The 23,437-nt window shown below is 41.1% G+C and overlaps 1 protein-coding gene across 4 annotated transcripts in view; it reads left to right on the forward strand.

The window, feature by feature from the left end:
• Nucleotides 1-23,437, forward strand: part of SGO1 (shugoshin 1) — a 97,622-nt gene that overhangs the window by 47,995 nt on the left and 26,190 nt on the right. For all 4 annotated transcript variants that reach the window (XM_033930662.1, XM_033930660.1, XM_033930664.1 and 1 more), the window contains 5 exons: nucleotides 461-522; nucleotides 4,652-4,800; nucleotides 5,721-6,572; nucleotides 7,189-7,296; nucleotides 16,786-16,981. In XM_033930662.1, the coding sequence (XP_033786553.1) occupies nucleotides 461-522; nucleotides 4,652-4,800; nucleotides 5,721-6,572; nucleotides 7,189-7,296; nucleotides 16,786-16,981 (1,367 nt within the window). The remainder of the gene's footprint in view (nucleotides 1-460; nucleotides 523-4,651; nucleotides 4,801-5,720; nucleotides 6,573-7,188; nucleotides 7,297-16,785; nucleotides 16,982-23,437) is intronic.

Consider the following 23,437-nt stretch of genomic DNA (forward strand, 5'->3'; position numbering starts at 1 on the left):
CCATGGATGATGTCGCCCATCTGTGAGAATATCTGCCTGCTGTCCATGGATAACACCTGCTATAGGTTACTGTGTTTTGTGTTTGGTACCCCTAATCATCTTGACATGTTAGTTACTATGGCTTCCCTTTCTTCATAGCTCTTTATCAACATGGTAATTGTAATGAAGATACTTTCCTTTGAAGAAATAACTTGATTGTTTTCCTAGACTCCTTCAATGGATTCACATTTCTCTAAAGTTGTGTAGATGTCTGAATATGACACTTTTATCTTGGAAAGGAATTGACAGTATAAATGGTTTTCAGTTGGTAGATAATTTTTTACTTGTAATATTTGGAAATTCTTTGGAGAGAACTACATGGTTTTGTAATTCTTAATGAAACCACAGCTTTTTGTGAATAATTAATAAAACATATTTTGCAACGAGAAATTATAAATGGCATGTGTTTTTCTGCTCTTAGGGTCAGAGACGTAATCCTTCACTCATGAAAGAAAAGGGCATGACTAATTCAACTGCTCTTTTGTAAGTATTTTTTTTTTTAATTTGATATTTTTTGACTGACATCTTTTCATTTGGCATTTGGAAAGCAATTTTTGAAAGAGATTCAGCAGTAAATGTGTTTTACTTATAAAATACCTTTTTTGAAAATTGCAGCATTGGGGATGGATGTGACTATTGCTTGGCCTAAATTTTTGAAAACATGTTTACATTTTTCAGATGTTTAAACCCTTGGGGGTGCTTGGTTCCTCTGTCGTAGTGCATTGTAGCACCTATTACACCATCTCTGACACCATATTATTGACTTCTAATTGATATAACTGCATTTTTCTAATTTCCCATATCTATTCTTCCTCAGCAAGCAAGAGGAATTGGTTATAAAAATTGGCAATGTCATGTAATGTTGCCAAAATACAAGTATTTCTCTTGGAGCTCAGAACTGTTTAAAAAAGATGCTGAAAAATCAGTCATCCCTCAGGATTGCTGAACTTAGACCGATGCAGAAAGCTATAGTGAGCCTCACCACATGGTTACCACCAGACATTATTGACCGAGCACTACACAAAGTTGTTGCGTCAGGTATTAATGTGCACAGAAGACACAGCTGCAAAGCAAATTGAAGTTGATACTAATGAGGTCATCAAGTATTCCGCTGCAATGCATAAAAAAGGGAGGGCTTGCAATGCATGGGTATTGCGGGAAATGTTTTGCTAAGTTCAGGGCATTGTAGCCTGTCCTGGACCCCAATTGGTTTTCCTGTCACTGCCTGAACAGTGATTAGCTCAGTCACCATTAGGAAAGCTGACATTTTGTGATAACCTGTTGTTTGTGTATCTCTAATCGCAAGATCTCTCATTTGCATTTTTCTGCTCTGCTTTCCTTCACTCTGGGCTATGCTGTTCCTCCTCTTTTGTTTGTTTGTTTTTTCCCTGGACCACAGGAAGTTTGTTTTGGGTTTTGTTTTGTTTTTTAAGTTTCATGTATGGGAATGGAACTAAAGTTCTCATCCCTTCCATTTGGATGGCAACAGTGCCACACACCTTCAAGGCAGGAATTCAGGGGCATCGTTACCTGGGCGATTGATAAGAGCTCTGTTCAAAGCCAAAGGAAGGAAAGCGGTGGAACAAATAGTCCAACTCCTGCAGAATCTGGGCTGGGTCATAAACTTCCACAAGAGACGCTTGGAATAAGAGTCCTTGTAGTATCTGGGCATCCATTTCAACACAGGAGAATAGAGTATTTCTCCCAGAAGCCTGCAGGGCAAAGCTCATGCACCAAATCATGGATATTTTAGAAAAGCCAGCACTTAATGCGTGATGAAATTGCAGATCCTGGGGTTCATGGTAGCAATGATAGACATTGTCCTCTGGGCAAGAACACATTTATGGCCCTCTTCAGGATGCACTTTTTATCCCATTGAACTCTACAGATGGATTTGCTACAGAAAGAGACAGAGGATAGTGGTCAATGGAGATCACTCTGAGGAAAAGGATGTTACCAGTGGTGTGCCTCAAGGTTTGGTTTTTGAGCCTGTTCTTTTTAAAATATTTGTAAGCAATATTGCTGAAGGGTTATCAAGTAAGATTTTACCTCTTTGTGGATGAAAACCAAAATCTGCGATAGAGTAGATACCCCTGCTGGTGTAAATAACATGAGGAAGGACCTAGTAAAGCTTAAAGAATGGTCTGAAATTTGGCAGCTAAGATTTAATGCTAAGAAATGCAAGGTCATGAATTTGGGTTGCAAAAACCTGAGGGAACAGTACAGTTTAGGGGGTGAAGAACTCTTTTGTCATGAAAGAGGAACAGGACTTTGGTGTGATAGTATGTGATGATCTTAAGGTGGCCAAACAGGTTGAAAAGGCGATGGTGAAAGCTAGAACGGTGCAAAGGGAGAGGTAAGGCCAGTAAGAAAAAGGAGGTAATGATGCCCCTGTATGAGACACTGGTGAGACCTCATTTAGAAAATTGTATACAATTCTGGAGGCCACACCTTCAAAAAGATTTAAACAGGATGGAGTCAGTCAAAAGGAAGGCTGCTAAAATGGTCTTTGTCATAAGGCGAATGGGGACAGACTTAAAGATCAAAATATGTGGAAGAAGGGAGATATTATAGAGATATTTAAATACCCATATGGCATAAATATGCATGAGGTGAGTCTTTCATTTGAAAGGAAGCTCTGGAATGAGAGGGCGTAGGATGAAGTTAAAAGGTGATAGGCTCAGGTATAATCTAAGGAAATATTTTTTACAAAAAGAATGCTAGATGCGTGGAATAGTCTCTCGGTAGAGGTGGTGGAGACGGTGTCAGGAAGAAATGCATTTGTTTCTTTTCCTCTGGGGTTGTACTGTTTGCAGAGTCTTGCATCTTAGGGTTTGTTTGTAAATATTAGTACTTTTAGTTTTTGGTCCTGTAATTTGCATGGGGTTATCTGTTTTCTGGCAGGAATGAATGTTGAGAAGCCTACAGTGTGCTTTGTGTTGTTAATACGATTATATTTTGTGTGTGTGTGTGTATGTGTATATATACATATATACATACACACACACACACAAAATATAATCGTATATATATATAAGAACATAAGAAATGCCTTCACCGGATCAGATCCATCCAGCCCGGCGACCCGCACACGCGGAGGCCAATCCATGTGTTCCCTGCTGAAGACTTTGTTTAACCATATCCCTCAATGTGTTTTACAAGAAGGTGTGCATCCAACTTGCCCTTGAATCCTGGAATGGTGGTCTCTGACACAACCTCCTCCGGGAGAGCATTCCAAGCGTCCACCACTTGCTGTGTGAAACAGAACTTCCTGATATTTGTCTTCGGCCTGTTGCCCCTCAGTTTCAGTCCATGACCCCTTGTCCAAGTCACATTTGACAATGTGAATAACGAAGTTTCTTGCTCAGTTTTGTCGAAACCTTTTAGTATTTTGAAAGTCTCTTATCATGTCCCCTCGCAGCCTTCTCTTTTCGAGGGTGAACAATCCTAGTTTTCTGAGGCGTTCTTTGTAACTCAAATTCTCGATGCCTTTTACTAGCTTCGTGGCTCACCTCTGCACCCTCTCCAGCAGGGTTATATCCTTCTTTAGGTAGGGAGACCAGTGTTGGATACAGTATTCCAAGTGTGGTTTGACCATTGCTTTGTAAAGCAACATTATGATGTCCGCCGATCTACTCGTGATTCCCCTCTTTATCATGCCCAACATCCTGTTTGCTTTTTTTGCCACCGCTGCACATTGAGCCGATGATTTCAGGGTCTTGTCTATCAGTACCCTCAATTCCCTTTCTTGTTTGCTCTTGCCCAATGTTGCACCTAACATTTTATATTCATGTTTCTTATTTTTCTTACCCAGGTGCATCAATTTGCATTTTTCTATATTAAACTTCATCTGCCATTTCTCCGCCCATTTCTCTCTGGAGTTCTTCTCTGTCCTTTTGTGACCCAACTACCCTACATAATTTTGTGTCGTCTGCAAACTTGATTAAATTACTTGTTGTTTCTTCTTCTAAGTCGTTTATGAAGATATTGAACAAGATTGGCCCAAGAACCGAACCCTGGGGTACACCGCTTGTTACCTTTTCCCAGTCCGAGAACTTTCCATTTATGGCCACCCTCTGCAATCTGTTTTCCAGCCATCCGCCTATCCATCTTAGTATATCCCCTTCTATTCCATGGCTTTGTAGTTTCTTCAGAAGCCTTGCATGTGGAACCTTATCGAACGCTTTCTGGAAAAAATGGTGTTACAATTAGTACTATTATGGGTTGGGCTCTGGGGCAGAGATTGGGTGGAGATGGGCGGGATCTGGCCCACGACTTAGCCTAGTCTTCTTCAACTGCCGATCCATGGACCAGTGCCGGTCTACAAAATAATTATTTTATTTTCGCCGGTCTATAGGTGTCAAAAGGTTGAAGAACACTGCTCTAGACTGATGTTCACAGGGACAGTGAACATGAGGTAAGTCTGAAGTTTGAGGCTTCCTACAAAGTCCTGGCGGCTGGATGGAAATAACCCACTGGTACTGGAATAAAGTGTGGATTTACAAGAAAGAAGTTTAGCAAAGGTAAGAACCTAATCTTTCGATATAAGAAACATTCAATTATTTTTAATAGTTCCTAAGCAACACTTGACTTATTTATTTATTTTTTCCAGACATGTTCCCATCAGAGAAGGTGACAATGGAAACAAAATATCTGAGAATGAAATAGACAATTTTACAACAGTAAAAAATCCAGATCCTCTTATTGGACACTCTTGGCAGATTTCAGAAAGATTTATTTCAGTACAGAGAGGGTCCAGAGGTTAGTAAACCATTTCATTTTAATAGACTTTTTTAAAGATGTAGTTTTGGAGTTTGTACTTATTTTTAATATTTCTCTTTAAACAAATATGAAACATTTTTGTAATGTATTGACTGAGTAGCTTTAGAATTGGCTGCTGTAATAATGATTATCCCAGGACAAGCAGGCAGCATATTCTCACTAATGGGTGATGTCACCGACAGAGTCTCAGTACGGACACTTGAAAAGTGAATCGCAACTTTAAGCTTAGAAAGTTTGCAATTAGCTCGCACCATGCATGCGCTAGTGCCTTTCCGCGCGACATAGGTGCATGGTCCCTCAGTTTTCTAGTTTTCGTGGAGCTAGAAAGATGCGTTTTTGAACACTTGTTGAATTTTTTTCTCTTGCTTACCTTCCTGCTCTCGCAGATTGTGACTTTTGTCACAGTTCTTTCGTTTTTAGTGTTTTCTATTTTGCAAAGTTTAACACAAGCTGCATTATTCAATTTGCCTAACAGTTGTTTTGCATCATCATTACGCTTCTCATGGTAACTGAAACCAATATGTTTTATAGTAATAGTATGATATTGCCATTTAACACATGTTTAAGTGGCAAATATCTTCCTTTAATGCACATTAGTAACTAATCTCCTTCCAAATAAGCTGGTTTTAAATTTTAAAAAAGAATTAAAGTATGTTTGTAGTGATTATCATTCTTTTGTGGCTGTGACCCCATGATTAAAGCCATACAAAATTTTATAACACCTCTGGAGTTGCAAAATAATGATGCATCTATGGAGAGCTCACCCAGGTCATGACCCCATCTAATTTGGGAAGCTAGATAATTAAAACTAGAAAAATAAGAGAACATTTAAGGCTCACACTTAGAACAAGTTGTCTTATTTATGTCTGATTTTGTAACATCTTTTTCTTACGTTAAAGGACGAAGAGCTGTTATACATCACGATCTGTCTGTTTCTCAAAATGAAGATAGCAAAAGTAGCAGTGTACCCCAAAATTTATCAGTTCAACATTCCAATTACAGTTTCAAACAGCACGATGAACCATGCATATTTAATAGTCCAGAATCTTCAGCATCTCTTGCCAAATCTGCAGATGTTGAGCAAGTGTGTGCAGGAGCAAATGAGGGTTGTATTCAGGAAGGTAGTTTGGAAAAGATTCCTGTCCTAGAGGAAGATTTGTTTTCGCTAAATGAAGATCAGCTAAACCAGGACAGATTGACTCTGCCTCTTTTGACAGAAATTAAAAGTTCAACACCAGACCCTAAGTCAACACAAAGTCATATTAAAGATAAAGCAACATCTCAGACAGGCAGAGGAAGGAAGGGGCGAACAGATGGAATGAATGTATCATTGAAAAAACCTTGGGAAAACTCAAGACCCAGAACCAGATCAAAAAGTAGAGAGAGAAGTTCAAACAAACAACCAGCTGTCAAGATAAAAATGGATACAACCATTGGATCAAGCGATGCTTATGACTTCTTCTCAGAAGAAAGTGTTCATCTCACTCCTTTCCGACAAGGCAAAGGAAACGATGAAAGCAAAATGGAAGCAAGTGAACAAAGTTACACTGAGCAGAGTAGTTCCGAGAATGATGACAGCTTATATGTACCTCACAACAAAAAGTCAAAAAGACAGAGTATAGAGAGCAAATTAAATTCAGAAGTGCTACCTTCAAGGCCAAGATCTAAACGAACTTTAGTACTGCAGAAGCAGCAGCAACAATTAATTGGTGGAAAGAAAAATGCAAAATCAAAGGAAGACTCTGGAAACGGTAAGTTAACTTCTGTTGCATCAACTTTGTCATCCCTAGCTATTCTTGATCCACTCCGATTAGGCTTTGTCCCCATCCCACACACTCTATGGAAACTGCCTTTGCTAAAGTCTCCCAATGACCTCAGAAAAAGTGTTTGGATATCTGTAACTCCGGATGGGGGTGGAAGGAGGGATTGAACACCTTGCATACTGAATCCTCCAGGGATTAACAGAAAAAGAAAATATCGAAGGTAAAAACCTGATCTTCCATTAATAATTCAGCACATCTCTGTGTTAGAGTTAGGCTTTCTGAAGAAGCTTCTAGAGGTTAGACATCAAGATCTAGGAAAACTAGGAGACCTTGTTTGTGAAGGTGGGCAACTACCACTATAAGGCATTGCTCAGATTAAAATGAAACCAGAGTTTTGGATGCATATTAAACATGTTTTCTCCACTTGGCAGTATTAACACTTTCTCCATATCCTATTCTTTAACTAATCATAGTTATCAAAAACTAAAATTGTATTAATTTTTTTGTTATGCCTTCCTTGAATAATAGTGAAATACATTTTAAGGATAAAAAGCAATTTTGTATGTAAAAAATGTTTTCTTAAAGTGTATCATTTTAATTTTAGCTACATCCAATGAGAAAGAAAATGAAAAGCCAGTTGGATTGAAAACCAGATTAGGAAATGCATTGATTGATACTGGTTCAGAAGTCAGCCAAAATAAATTGGGAACAGGTATGAAAGACAGATGAAAATTATTCTTAACACCTCACAAAGTACAAGTAGAAGAAATAAAGAGAACAGGTGGAAGGAGCTCCTCTGTTAACTGTTTATATGCAATTTTTGTTTATATAGTATTTCACACTTTTTTGAAGCCTAAAGCAAAAAAAATTATAGAAATTTAGAACAATTTCTAAACTTTCTAATAATGTTCAAAGGATGACAATAAGAAACTGAGGTGCAAGACTTGAAGGAACTGGCAAAACAGGAGTGCTATCCTGCCCCAAATCAACTAACTTAGCAGCCAGTGGGGATGGGAGATGGGTGGTAGGCCACCTTCTGCCTTGAATACATGCCAGTTAGTCCAAGAATATAGGTGCCAGAATGATTACTGGGAGGGCGGTAAAGGATCATGTTACTACTTTGTTTTTGTTGCTTATAGAGTGCAGAATTCAATATCTGATGACATTGAGCTTTGAGGGGACTTGTTCCAGATTACCTGAACAATAGACTGCAGAGTGTTGACCAAGGAGAGAGGCTGTTAGTGATCCCAGGGGTGAGGGAGGCATATTTTAGAGAGTATAAGGTACCATGCATTTTTGGTAGCAAATCTGCTGCCTGGAATTCTTTCCCAGAAGAGATTCATAGTGTGGAAAGATGTGGGGTTTTTAGTATTGTCAGTTAAATCCCATTTAAGGTTTAATTTTTCTTTTTTATATTTGTATTTATTGTAAATGATATTAATTTGTACATCGCCTAGAAATGTGAATAGGCGATAAATCAAGACATTTAATAAACTTGGAAACTTGGAAACTTGGATTAAGAACTTGAAAATGTATTTTATTAAGTTTGCAAATAAGATTTTACCAATTTATCTCCGTAACGAACCATCATTAGTCAAATTCAAACGCGGTCTGAAAAGCATTCTTTATAAAGATGCATTCAATACATAGATAGATAATTCCAATAAACACAGTACTTATTCCCTAAAGAATCAAATGATAATCCTCTTATTTTTCTCTTCTTTCAAAAGATCATTAATATTAATCTGGGTCTTTTTACATTCTTCATGTTAAAAACCATTTACTTTTAAACTGATTAATCATTCCTAACATTACCTCTTTCCTTGAATCATTTTAAAATAATTAAAGCTTTTTCTAACATTACCTCTTTCCTTGAATCATTTTAAAATAATTAAAGCTTTTTCTATCAATTAATTTTCTTTATATTTTTTCTTAATTGACCCTATCCTTGTGTACAAACCTTAAATGTTCCTTTTTCTTTTTTTTTTCTTTTATTTTATAAATTGTATAAATTGTATTTCTACCCTTTACCTACTTGTTCCAGTTTGTATTAATAGAACATAATGATTAGTCTGTATAATTTTGTCTCATTTGTATTTGTCATCCCTGGCTTTTATTGTACATTACAATTATGTAATACGCATTGAAATATTGGATATTGCATAAAATCAAAATTTAATAAACTTGAAACTCACCAGACCAGACTAGTCCAGAGCCTGTGGGCTTTATCTGTTGACCGACAGTGAATGGAGAGAAAATTTTATTTTTTTAAAATCACTCCTGTACGCATAAAGCAAAAAAGGATACTGTACAAGGCATGATCAGTATTTCTATATCTTAAGTGGATAGATGATGGACTAATGTGCAGCACCTGAACTGGTGATTAAAATAGCCTGTTGGGAAAGAACTCCAGATAGACTTAGGTTGTCCTATTAAAGCCATGGCTTCATTAAAAAAATCAGAAAGATAAGAAAGAAATAGTCGGGAGGAAGTGACGTCACTCGACCAAATGGCAGGATAAAACTTGAACTCCAATGGGGCTTTGAAGTAAATTTGGATAAGACTGAAATGCTGAATCTTTCTCTTGATGAGTACATGGTCTGTGCCCTTCAACAACAGTTTCCTTTTAAATGGGCGTGTAAGGGTATTAAATATTTAGGTATCTATCTTCCTGGTGATTTGAATTGTTTATATGAGGCTAATTACAGTCCAGTTACTCAGAAAATTAGGGATGATCTTCAACGATGGCATGGCCTCTGGCTTTCCTGGGGTGGGGGGTGGGGAGGGGGGTTTGGCATATCGCGGTTCTCAAAATGAATGTGCTCCCATGATTGTTATTTTTGTTCCAAACCTTATCGATTCCCATCCTTCCTCGGATGTTTAAATTGTGGCAAGTGGAATTTCAGAGGTTTATATAGCAAAATAAAGCCCCTCGCATTTCATAGACCGTGATGTGGGGAGATGGAGATCGGGGTGGTAGAGGGATCCCTAATCTTTCCTGGTACTAGCAAGCAGCGCAGTTGTAGATGATATTGGAATGGGAAGTGGGGACACAAGTGGGGGGTGATGTTGGAGCAATCCTTAGTTCCTCAATGTCGGTTGACTACTCGGCTTTGGTCCTCATTCACAGAGAGATAATGGGCCCGAGATACGGATAATCCTTATATACTGCACCTGATTAGGGTATGGGGTAGCCTGCGGCAAGAGTGTAATCAGGGGTTGACGGTTTCCACGTTAGTGGGTTTACGGGATGAACCTCAATTTTTATTAGGCAAAACTAACTCGGTCTTTGAAAGATGGGGTTCCTTGGGTTTAACCACATTCCGTGATTTATTGCAGGGTAGGCGATTGGTCTCTTTTGAGGCTCTGCAACGTTCTTTTGGAGTAAGAAATGGGGACAGCCTGGCCTATCTTCAAGTGAGACATTTCATGATGGGATGGGACAAGACATCGCCCATAGAGGGTGAACATTTAGAAAAACTATGGAGGACATTTCAGAAAGTACCCCGGCCCATATCGGTTATATACTAATACCTGAAGGGTCATGTGGTGCCTTTCACAGCCATTGGGGAAAAGGACTTACACTGTACCTTTACCACCAAAGAGTGTGATACTATTTGTGAGGAGGTGGGACGGGCAGCCACATGTGCTTTGATTCAGGAAAATGCCTACTAGGTATTGAGCCGTTGGTATTATACCCCTGAAAGACTCCACAAGATATATTCACAGTCCTCCAATCACTGTTGGCGCTGAAAATAGGGTCATTTCTCCATATCTGGTGGGTATATACGGATTTGGTCTCCTTTTGGACTCATGTGATTCAAACTTTGTCCCACATGTTGGGAGTTGCTGTCCCTCTTACTCCTCAAAGTTGTTTATTGGGGTTGACCAACATATGTGTGACCAAATGGCAGACCAAATTATTGAGTTGGGTCTGGCAGCAGTCAAATATCTTATTGCAACTCATTGGAAACATACAGGTGCTTTCTGTGAATGACTGGAGAGTGAAATTATGAAAATGGAATTGTGGCCAACGCAGAGGTTATTATATGTCTTCGTTGAATACCTGAACTGTTCTTTCCCGGAAACTGGATCTTTAATGGGAGGGGGGAGGGGGGGACTGGAATTTTATGACTTGTTTTCTGCATTTTGGGTGGTGGGGGAAGGGTAGTCATATTGTTGTCTGGGGGAGCAGCAGAGCATGGGGGGTGGCGGGAACTATTGATGTATATGGCAGATGGAGGGAGCCATCTGAGTGCGAAGGCCTCCGGCACTCGGGGGCACGACAGGATGGGTCTTTCTATCAGCCGTTTATGGGGTTTATTGGTATTCTTTGTCATTCGCCTCTGCCGGGTCATTATGCATGGGTAGTGTTGTACCCATTTCTGACTTGTTCTATGATGTGTTCTGAGCTGTTTATTTGTTTCAATACTCAAAAGTTTTAAATATTAAAAAAAAAAAAAAAGAAAGAAATAGTCATGGGATATCTCAAAGGAGTTGGAGTCCCTCTCTCCCCTTTGCCTCCTGTCTTCCCAATGGCTAAGGCTTCTGTTTCCAGGAGGAGCTTCAGGGCGTGGCTTTTGAGGAGAATCTTAGTAATCTAGTGAAAGAATTGAGTGAGAGCAGGCCTCGGTGCTTACTGGAGGATGGGCTGAAATCAGTGTCCCACTCCTGCGGGAACTTCATGTAGCAGGTTTTGTGAAAGTAGATGCTACTGACCTGGCTGACGTCAGTTTGGCTAGAGGTTCTTCTTTCAGGAAAAGCATTCTTCAAGTCACTACAACAAGTGGAGGTGTGGTCTAGTGGTTGGAACTGCTGCCTCAGCACCATGAGGTTGTAAATTCAATCCCAGCCTACTCTTTGTGACTCTAGGCTGTGACTTCATTGCCCCAGGAACCACAGGTAGATTGTGAGCCTGAAAATACTTAAAGTACCTGATTACTCTTCAGTGTATTGTAAACCACTGTGGGTGAATCTCTTCATGAAAAAGGTGATAAATTTTTGAAAGTGTCCTCAGTGGCCTAATTCAGAAGAACTTCCAATGCCTCTTATGGGGCACAGTGAGGCAAATTTGGCCCATGCCTCTCATTGCGGGATTGAAGGACATCTTCAAGATTTTCTAGAGGAGTGGGTCAAGATTACCACAAACCAATGGGGCCTACATATTCTCAAGGATGAATACAAACTCAAGTTCTTTCACCTGGTCATACCACTTTTCTTTCAGTCTCCTTGTCAAAAGGGTACCAAATGAGCTGCAGTGCAGTCAACGATAAGAATTCTTGCTAGCTCTGATTGTCATTTGAGGAGCAAGGGTGGGGAAGATGCTCCTTAGTATTCATTGTGCTGAAGAAAGAGAATTCCTTCTAGCCAGTGTTGGAACTCAAGGGTGTGAACTGATGACCTTAAGAACATAAGAATAGCCTTACTGGGTCAGACCAATGGTCCTTCAAGCCTAGTAGCCCGTTCTCACGCCAGATCACTAGTACTTGGCCAAAACCCAAGGAGTAGCAATATTCCATGCAACCAATCCAGGGCAAGCAGTGGCTTCCCCCATGTCTTTCTCAATAACAGATTATGGATTTTGCCTCCAAGAAATTGTCCAAACCTTTTTTAAAACCAGCTGCGCCATCTGCTCTTACCACAACCTCTGGCAACGCATTCCAAAGCTTAACTATTTTCTGAGTGAAAAAAAAATTCCTCCTATTGGTTTTAAAAAGTATTTCCCTGTAACATCATGGACTGTCCCCTAGTCTTGTAATTTTTGACGGAGTGGAAAATTGATCCACTTGTACCCGTTTTACTCCACTCAGGATTTTGTAGGCTTCAATCATATTTCCCCTCAGCTGTCTCTTTTCCAAGCTGAAGAGCCCTAACCGTTTTAGTCTTTCCTCATACAAGAGGAGTTCCATCAACTTGATCACTCTTCTTTAAACCTTTTCTAGGACCACTATATCTTTCTTGAGATGAGACCAGAATTGAACGCAATACTCCAGATGAGGTTGCACCATGGAGCGATAAAGGGGCATTATAACATTCTTATTCTTTGTTAACCATACCTTTTTAAATAATTCCTAGCATCCCTTATGTTTTGTAATTTCTTTGATCCAATCTGGAGAGTATCTGACAGCCCTAGATTTAAAGGAGGCATAGCTTCATATATCTATTTGGCCTTCTCATCAGCATTTCCTGCAGTTTGCAATTCTGGGCCGTCACTTCCAATTTAAGGCAATGCCCTTTGGACTAGCGACAGCACCAAGAACCTTTTTCAAAGTGATGGCAGTGGTGACAGCCTATCTGCATTGACAGGAAATCAGAATTTATCCTTATGATGACTGGCTGATTTGAACCATCTCCTTTTTGGAAGACAGGACCAAGATGTCAACAGTCCACTTAAGTCATTTGACTGGATGTTAAATTTTCAAAAAGAGCAGGCTGGTTCCTTTGCAGTCTCTGGAGTATCTAGGACAGGGCTGTCTGTCATTCCTCGAGACCCGCAATCCAGTTGTTTTCAGGATTTCCCCAATTAATTTGCATGAGATCTATTTTAATGCACTGCTTCTGTTGTATGCAAATAGATCTCGTGCATATTTGTTGGGGAAATCCTGAAAACCTGGTGAGGGCCGTTGTTGGACATCCCTGAATTAGGGGGTCTCGTCAACACAAAGAAGGGGAAATCTTCCTTATGGAATGCATGAAGTTGATACTACTAGAGCAGACTCAGCTTTTCCTTTGTCAATGCACACTGAGAGCTTGGGACTATGACCAAGTATTAAGGTCTATGATGACAATAATGGAGGTAGTTCCCTGGGCAAGGGATCATATGTGGCCTATTCTCAGCTGCTGGTCTTCCAAGATTACAGTGTTAACATGGCTTGGTCTGCAGAAGCTGAATGAAGCATTCTTTGGATGTTGATGAAGAATTTTAAGCAAGGGAGTTCTGCTACTGATCGCTTACTGGAAGAAGCCTTTTAGGTTGGGGAGCTTGCTTTCAGTCGCATCAGTCACATATGACACAAAGAACTCAGTTCCCAACAGAGAAGAAGTAGAGCGCAGAACAATTAACTATGCCTTTAAAGCATTTGCCTTATTTCTCGTGGCTACTGTGGTCTGAGTGACAATGTGATAGCAGTCACTTGTGTCAACAAGCAGGAGAGAACTTGCAACCAACAACTAGCAGTAGAGGTTGCCGTGCTGATCTGGGCAGAGAAGCATCTTCTCTGTCTGTGGCACACATCATGGATTCATGGAATGCGCAGGCATATTTTCTGAACAGACGCTCTGGTTCCAAGGGAATGGGAACTGTCCATTGAGTTATTTCAACTGATCTTGGAGTTGCTATTACATCCACCGCTTCTGGATGTGATAGCAACTGGGATGAATGCCAAAGTGTCCAGATATTTCAACCGTCGCAAAGACTGGGATTCACAGGGATTGGATGCTCTACTGATGCAGTGGCTGATAGATCAACTACTCTACATCTTTCCACCATTTATGATGATGGCTCAAGTGCACAGACATTGGTTATCATTCCAGCTGGGTGATTCTGGTAGCCTCAAATTGGCCATGAAGACCATGTTTTGCAGACCTGATACTGCTTCTACAGTAGGTAGACAACTGCTCCAGCTTCCACAGGCTAGAGAGCTACTGCAGCAAGTCTGGTACAGATGGAGGATCCATCCCCCTTTGATCTTGCAGCTTGGCCATTGAAAGGATATGCTTGAAGCATAAGGGTTATTCTGATTTAGTCATTGGTCCTATGCCTCAGGCATGGGAACATTCTACGTCTTCAGATTATGCCCAACTATAGAAGATGTTTGAGGGTTAATGTGGGCAAGCAGGTATTTCTCCCTTCTTGGCTTTGGTGTTGCACATTTTAGCCTTCCTTTATTTGGGCTTGGAGAAGGGGTTAGTGGTGGTGTTAGCCTATTTGAGGCTGGTTGCAACAGTCTTCTTTGGCAGCGCATCCTTATGTAGTGTAATTCTTGAAGGGTTTTTAGATTTATTGTTTTGTTTTTTAGATTTATTGCCTGCCAATCCTAAATGTTTGCAATCCATCAAGAGCAAGTAATGAGTTAACTTCAGCCTCCAACTCATCCTGTTTGTCTGGAGTGGACTCTCAATGTAGTCCTATGTTCCCTGCAATAGTCACCTTTTGAATCTCTGAAGAAGACTTCTCTGAAAGACCTGTTGGTGGCTGTTGGAAAGATCTGTTTGGTGACCTTTTGGTGGCTGTTGCTTCGGCACGCTTCAGAGCTCAATCCTTGCTCTCGGTGACCTTTCTTCAATTTACAGAGGCAGGCGTCTCTCTGAAGTCGGTTACATCTTTTCTTCTAAAAGTGGTCTCATCGTTTCAGCTAAACCAGTCTGTGGCACTTCCTTCATTTCAGAGGGAAGATTGAGGTAGAATACTCTTCCCGAAAGCTCGTTGATAAACTTGTTCTCATCATATAATTAGAAGTCACAAACGAGTTCCAGAAATCAGACAAGCCTGCCTATTCGGTTTGTGAGGTCTCACCATTTCTAAGCCCACAATTGTGAGCGGAAATTAGTATCTCTCAACCACCTATCTTTTGCTTAATAAGCTGCCATCTTCTGTTCGAGCTCACTTTACTAGGCGCATGGCTGCTACTTGGGTGGAGAAGTAGTTGGTTTTCCCAGTTGAGATTTGGAGTTCTACAGGGATTAGCATTATCCCCAACTTTGTTCAATATTTTCATAGCTCCACTTTTAACAATAATACAAGAATTTGGAATCAAGGTGTATTATTATGTGGACGATATTCTTTTACCTGCAAAAAATGATACTGTCAAGCTACAACTTGACAATGTTTATAACTGTCTTGGGGCAGTCTACACTTTGTTAGGTAGCAATAAATTAGTTCTAAGTGTTGAGAAGTGTTTCTCCTGTTGGATAACGGGTCAATGTACAGCGCCTAAATTACAGCTCTCATTTTTAGATAAACACTGGTACAGAAATTTAAATATTTGGGAATCATTACAGATTCAGGACTTGCGTTTAATGATCAAATTTCAGAGATTGTGATGAAAAGTTTCTGTACACTGAGATCCCCCAAATCAATGTGACCATTATCTTACAAATGCCAATTTACATACTTTGATCCATACTTTCTTTGTATCAAAAATTGACTACTGTAACTTAGTTATGCAGGAATCTCAGATTTTAATATAAGACGTCTTCAAACATTGCAAAACAGCTTTAAAATTATCATGTTACACCATTATTTTTACAATATCATTGGCTTCCTATTGTATTATATAGGATAAAATACAAATTACTTACACTTACAAAGTATTATATCATCAAGAATCAACCTACTTGTTTCATTAATTATACCATATATTCCTTCTTGAATGCTTAGATCGTAACAAGATAACAGGGATTTCTTTTGGACATGCTACAAATTCTGTAATAGTATGTTATGTTATATTTGTTATGTTACACAACATGTTTCTATACCACATAACCATAAGTTCAATGCGGTTTATAAAAGTTACATAATTAAGGAAAAGATCGAGAACAGCTAGTCAGTCAGATATTTGGAGAAAAAGGCCTTAAGTTGCTTTCTAAAAAGTTCATAAGAACAGGATGATAGTTGCAGTGAGCGAAAGGTCTTCTTGTGAGAAGCTACTTGGAAGGAAATCAGGTGCTCATACTTCTTGCTTTTTGCAACCTTTAACCGAGGGGAAAACAAAGAGAGCATGTGATTTACTAGCATTCTTGTGAATTGCCATAAAAAATCTGTCAGTTAAGTACAGTGGAGCCTGGCCAAAGGAGCCTTTATAGCATAAGCAACTCACGATAAAAAGGGGTCACGTGATTGTACTTTTTCAATCTTACTGCAGTATTCTGGATAATTTTCAGTCTGGTAATTTTTCTTGGTAGTAGCCAAATAAACAATATAACAATAATCCAGAAGGCTTAGTAACAATGACTAAACCAGAAGTTTCAAAATATGATTTAACAGTGTGCAGCTTCCACAATTTTGAACTACATAGCTTAACGTAGACTAACAAATTTTTATTACTTTGGCCCCTTAGTGGTTCACTTTTTAGCTTTGTTCAGATGGTTCTGTCTTATGAAGTTAACTTTAAATAGTGTTGAAATATACATTCCTCAATATGTTTTACTAGTAATATATGGAATTGTCTTTAATGAAATTTTTAATTCTGTTTTAACACAGATGATATGCCAGAAGCTCCTCAGGCTCAACACTTTGGCCTTCGTGATGTCACCAATTTTTCTTTGGCCTCTTGTCAAACAGAAATTAGAAAAATCTCTTGTCCTCTCTTAGACTGTGACCAGGAAAAAACTGAGACATCTATCCGTAAACGCAGATGTACTTTCACTGTAAATTATAAAGAGCCAACACTTACTGGGTATAGTGTGCTTATCTTTATAATTTGTGCATAATTACTGAATTTGTTGGTGTGTAAATATTCTTGTTATAGAAAAGTTAAAATTCTTGTTTTTTTTAAATTAGATGAGTTTTTTAGATTTGTCTGCCAATCCTAAATGTTTGCAATCCATCAAGAACAAGTAATATAAAAATATATATTTTATGAACACAATAAACTGTGCCCCAGACAAAGGAGAATGTTAACTTTGCACAAAATGGTTAAGGAGTTAAGATTTCCCTCAAGATTTATTACAAACATAACACTGAGCTACAGCCAAAATGCTTCCAAAATAAATGTAGTGAAACTTAGCTAATTATGGGTCACTGAGAACAAAAATGATGCTTTATAACTTGATTTGGCTATAGTTCTCAAGATATACTACTGGTCAGAATATACCATATATACTTGAATATAAACCTACCCGAATGTAAACTGAGGTAACTTATTTTTTTTCTCTTCCAAAAAAGGTTATCTCAAATATAAACTGAAGGGTTTATATTCAAGTGCTTAGCAAGGATAAGTGAAACCTTCATGTGGTCCAGCTGTGAGAAGTCACAGGAGCGAACCTTCCTGTGTCCTGTCCTGGTTGACTCTAAACCACCCTACCTCCCTGACCCCTCCGTACCTTACTTTTTAAAGCCCTGGTAGTCTAGCGGGCTTCCATGATCAAAAATGGCTGACATGAGTTCCCACAGCAATCTTGCCTGGAAGTCCTTTCAGCACTGGTATGATGTGGATGTTGTAAAGCCCTTACGAGTTCCGATTTTAGGAGTCCTGGACTTTTTGCGAGAGGGATTTCAGAAGGGTCTGTTGGTCAGACCGCTGAAAGTTCAAATAGCAGGCCTTTTGTATTTCCAAGATCGGGGGGAAGGGAGAGGCTATCTGGCCTCTCATAGAAACATGATGGCAGATAAAGGCCCATCTAGTCTGCCCATCCACAGTAACCATTATCTCTTTCTCTCTCTGAGAGATCCCATGTGCCTATTCAGACACAGTGTCTGTCTCCACCACCTCTTCCGGGAGACTGTTTCATGTATCTACCACTCTTTCTGTAAAAAAGTATTTCCTTAGATTACTCCAGAGCCTATCACCTCTTAACTTGATCCTATGCCCTCTCATTGCAGAGTTTCCTTTCAAATGAAAGAGACTCAACTCATGCGCATTTACATTATTTAGGTATTTGAACGTCTCTATCATATCTCCACTCTCCCGCTTTTCCTCCAAAGTATACAGATTGAGATCTTTAAGTCTGTCCCCATACGCCTTATGATGAAGACCACATAACATTTTAGTAGCCTTCCTCTGGACCGACTCCATCCTTTTTATTTTTTTGAAGGTGCAGCCTCCAGAATTGTACACAATATTCTAAATGAGGGCTCACCAAAGTATTATACAGGGGCATCAGTACCTCCTTTTTCTTACTAGCTCTATGCAACCTAGCAACCTTCTAGCTTTCGTTGTCACCTTTTCAACCTGTTTGGCCACCTTAAGATCATCACATACAATCACACCCAAGTCCCGCTCTTCTGTCGTGTACATAAGTTCTTCACCCCCTAAACTGTATTGTTCCCTCTGGTTTTTGCAGCCCAAATATATGACCTTGCATTTCTTAGCATTAAATTTTAGCTGCCAAATTTCAGACCATTCTTCAAGCTTCGTCAGGTCTTTCTTTATGTTATTCTCACCATCCGGCATGTCTACTCTATTGAAGATTTTGATATCATCTGCAAAGAGGCAAATCTTACCTGACAACCCTTCAGCAATATCGTTTATAAAAATGTTAAAAAGAACAGGCCCAAGAACAGAACCTTGAAGCACACCACTGGTAACATCCATTTCCTCAAAGCGATCTCCACTGATCGCTACCTTCTGTCACCTTCCACTCAACCAGTTCTTGACCCAGCCCGTCACTTTGGGACTTATCCCGAGGGCACTCAGTTTATTTATTAGACATCTGTGTGGAACACTGTCAAAGGCTTTGCTAAAATCTAAATGCATCACATCTAGCGCACATCCGCTATCTAGTTCTCTGGTCACCCAGTCAAAGAAATTGATCAGATTTGTTTGACAAGATCTACCTCTAGTGAATCCATGTTGCCTCCGGTCCTGTAATCCACCGGATTCCAGAAACTTGACCATTCTTTGTCTTTAAAAGTGTTTCCATTAATTTTCTTACCACAGAAGTTGACTTATCAGCCTGTAATTCCCTACTTCTTCCTTACTTCCACTTTTGTGGAAAGGGACCACATCCGCCCTTCTCCAGTCCTCCAGTACTACTCCTGACTCTAGAGACTCGTTGAAAAGGTCAGTCAGGGGAGCTACCAGAACTTCCCTAAGTTCCTTCAGCACCCTAGGATGTAGACCATCCGGCCCCATTGGTTTGTCTACCTTTATTTTAGCTAGCTCCTCATTAATACAACCTTCTGAAAATCTCCCTCCCAAACTCACAATCCCCCCCGCCTTCCCAGCCTTACCACCCTTAAGCATCAAATTGAGACTAATGAACTTGTCAAGGCCATGGATAAAATGAAAGCAGTTCTCAAGTACATCCATGAAAATTTTCTAAAGTTATATGAAGCTATAAGATAAAGGAACGTGTCTCTGTGGGTCCTCAGATGCATGAACAACTTTAAAATGAAGCATTTGCTCATGCTCTGCATGGCAAAGAAAATTCATCACGGAAAGCCTATCAGTGGCAACAGATTTTCTTGGAAATAAAGCATAAAGATACAAGTGGTTGGTAGAAAACCATTTTCAGTGCAATAGGTGAGGCATTTTAGACAGATGGGTTATTTCCCCCATAGCCACGTGCTGCTGCAGAAGGAATTCACTCTGGATTTTTCAGAGTTTGTTCAATGAGAGTATGTCAAGGCATCCAGTGCTTGTTCAAAATCTCAAGAATCAGCGTTTTCAGTTTCTGTTAAGCACGGAGTACGCCAATTCTTGATATTTTTTTTTTTTGAAAATATGTTTATTAAAGGATCAATGCATACGAGAAAATACAAATTGTGACCATACAAGAAAGACATCATATACAACAATCAAGGGTGCAGGTAAAAAGAACAAACGTCGATACGTCCACAACATATCCTCCCCCATGCAGATCCAATTTTTTAAATGAAACCCCCCCCCCTCCAGCCCTCCAGCCCCTCCCCCCCACCCTCCCTGTGCACCCATGATCTCTAACCAGCCCTAAAAGGAACTCCAATAATCCAAATAGGTCTTAGATTTCCAGCTCACAGCCCCCCGACGGTGCTGCCGCTCCCACCCAGCCATCAGAGACATATTAGCCCGCCACTGTTGCACCGTTGGCCGCGTAGTACCAATCCAATGGCGAAGAATAAGTTTCTTTGTGATTCCTAAGGCCACTAAAAGAAAGCGCCTTCCAGATTCGCTAACATCCGCTTCCACCAGGGGACCTGTGACACCCAACAACAACGTCCTATAAGACCAGTCTATAGATAATCCAATAACTTTCTCCAGCTCTTGGAGCACAAAAATCCACAGGGGCCCTACATGTGAACACTCCAAAAAGTGATGTACCAAGGTGTCCCGACGGGCCGGGCAACGGGGACAGCAGTCATCAGGCCATAGCCCCATCTTTCGTCCCTTACTTCTCTTTAAATAAGATTGGTGCAGAATCTGTAGATGTACTTCCCGCAAACTCACATTAGGGGAGGCAGAGGCACATTCCTGAAAACACAGAACTAATTCATCAACAGTGACCTGCTCACCCAAAGCTGAGGTCCAATTCGATGCCATGGCATCAAGAAATTTATCAGACCGCCGTTCCCTCCCCACTTTATACCACTCCGAGAGCGTGTTACATTCAGGTGGGGCTGACAAAAACTGTTGATCCAAGGAATTAAAGGTGGGCAAGCTGCCCTCCGGTGAGCGGAGCACCAAACAATAACTACGCATCTGCAAGTACGCAAACATAGACCCTTCTGTCCAACCCCAGCGGTCCCGGCATGTCAGAAAAGAGGGAACCGAGCCCGACCCCACTTCAGCAACCTGCCCCACAAAACGACACCCAGACGTCCGAACTGAGGCAAAAAAGGCGTGTAACGAACCAGCAGGAAACTTAGGGTTACCCACCAATTCCGTAAAAGGCGAAGGACCTACCGCACCCCCCAAGGAAGACCGCCACCAGCACCAGGCCATTCGTAAGGGACGAAGCATAGAAGGACAGGGTCCCGCCCCGTGCCACATGAGGTTAAAAACTGACACCGGAGCTGACAAAATGTACCAGAATCCAACCGGGGCAAATCTGGCAACTCCCGTATGCAGTTCATGTACCCATCTCAACAAGGCAGCAACATTATAGAGACGCAAATCGGGCAAGTTCACACCTCCGTGCTCGCGCCCCCTAATCAGTTTGTTATAGCCAATTTTCACCCGGCGGGAGCGCCATATAAAGGACGAAACGATCCCCCTATAGGCCTGCACATCTTTCTGTTTGATCCAAATAGGCACCATTTGTAGTGGATACAAGAGCTTCGGCAAGAGGACCATTTTAATAAGGGCAACTCGTCCCAGGAGCGAGAGGGGAAACTCCATCCATTTCTTACACAGAGCTCGGACTGCATCAAATTTATCAAGTACGTTCTTCCGATAGACCACCCCCGGATCTGCATGCAGATATATTCCCAGATATTTGAGCGTACCCTTAGACCATTGCAACGGAAAGGAAGGATCCTGCCAAAGAGTACACAGGGGGTGGACCGCCAGAGCCTCTGACTTATCAAAGTTTATTCGCAACCCGGAAAAGGCTCCAAATCTCTGTATAAGATCTATTAATCGAGGAACCCCCTCTGCAGCATCTCCCAGAAAGATGAGCATGTCATCCGCAAACAAATTAATTTTAAATTCCTGGGAACCCAGCCAAATACCACGCAAGTCAGTGCTCTGACGGAGCTTAGCCGCAAGAGGCTCTAGAGCCAGGACAAAAAGCATCGGGGAGAGGGGACAGCCCTGGCGCGTCCCCCTCTCGAGTTCAAAAGAAGAGGTAAGCTCCCCATTAATCAGGATTTGGGCCGTAGGATGAGCGTATAATGATCGAATCCCAGTCAGAAAGCTCCCCATAATGCCGAACTGAGGAAGAACCCAAAAAAGATAATCCCACAACACTTTGTCGAACGCTTTTTCCGCGTCTAAACTAACTATAAGAGCATTCTGCTGTCCCGGGTGTTGCCCAACAAGTCCAGAATTCTGAAGCACCGAAAGCGCCCTCAATACATTAGCTGATGAATAGCGACCTGGCACAAAACCTGCCTGGTCCGAATGAATTAGATTGGGCAAAACCCGACCCAGGCGAGCCGCCATAATAGCAGCAAACAACTTGATATCTTGGTTGAGCAGAGAAATGGGTCTATAGGATCCCAGCTGATCTTCCGCTCGACCCGGTTTCGGTAGAACCACAATATTGGCGTGAGTTAGTCTATGCGGAGGCAATGCACCGCTACTGAGAGCCCCACATAGGGCTTGAAATGGGCCCACCACTCGTACCCCCAACAACTTATAATATTCAGAACCCAGTCCGTCAGGCCCAGGGGCTTTAGCCAATTTTAAGGCCCGAATAGCTTGTTGAATTTCCAACCCTCGCACCGGGGCATTTAACGCCTCTCGCTGCTCATGTCCCAGGGACGGAAGCTGTAAGTCTTGAAAGAAAGTCGTCCTCTGTCCTGTGTCACAGGTCCCCCTATCATATAGCGCTCTATAGTAGTTGACAAAACTCTGTTGTATTCCAGCTTGGGCAGTTACCTCACTACCATCAGACGCCCGAATCCGTGAAATAACACGCCTCGGAGTCCTTGAGGCAACCAAAGATGCAAGCAGTTTCCCGGCTTTGTTACCCCAGCGATGGAGGCGATATTTATACAATCTGATATCTCTAAGCGCTCTTTCCGCTAATAAATCATTAATTTGCCTACGTAGGTCAGAGTATTGAGATCGAGCTGTCGCAGCACCCGGAGTATGTAAACTCCCACGCAGCGCGGCCAGACGCTGTGTTAAGTCCAACAGTGTCTTATCTTGGGCTCTACGCTTGCGGGTAGTGTACTCAATAATTTTACCACGCAAGACCGCCTTGCTCGCCTCCCAAAACACCACCTCTGATACATCAGAAGCAGGGTTTTCGTTCACAAAGAAGTCCCATTGCTGTTCCAGGAATTCCTTAAACTCAACATCTTCATATAACGTGGGATTCATACGCCAGCTAGTAGTTGGCCCCTGGTACCCCGGCCTATCAATTAGCTCCAGCCAAACCAAGTGGTGATCGGACAAAACGCCATCTTCAATCACCACTCGGGGAATACCCGCCAGCAGAGAAGGATCCACCAGCAAGTAGTCCAATCGACTATGAACATCATGCACTTGAGAGTGAAAAGTGAAGTCAGATTCAGTAGGATGTAGTGTGCGCCAGACATCAATCAG

This window comes from Geotrypetes seraphini, chromosome 2 (assembly GCF_902459505.1).
Source record: "Geotrypetes seraphini chromosome 2, aGeoSer1.1, whole genome shotgun sequence".
NCBI lineage: Eukaryota > Metazoa > Chordata > Amphibia > Gymnophiona > Dermophiidae > Geotrypetes > Geotrypetes seraphini.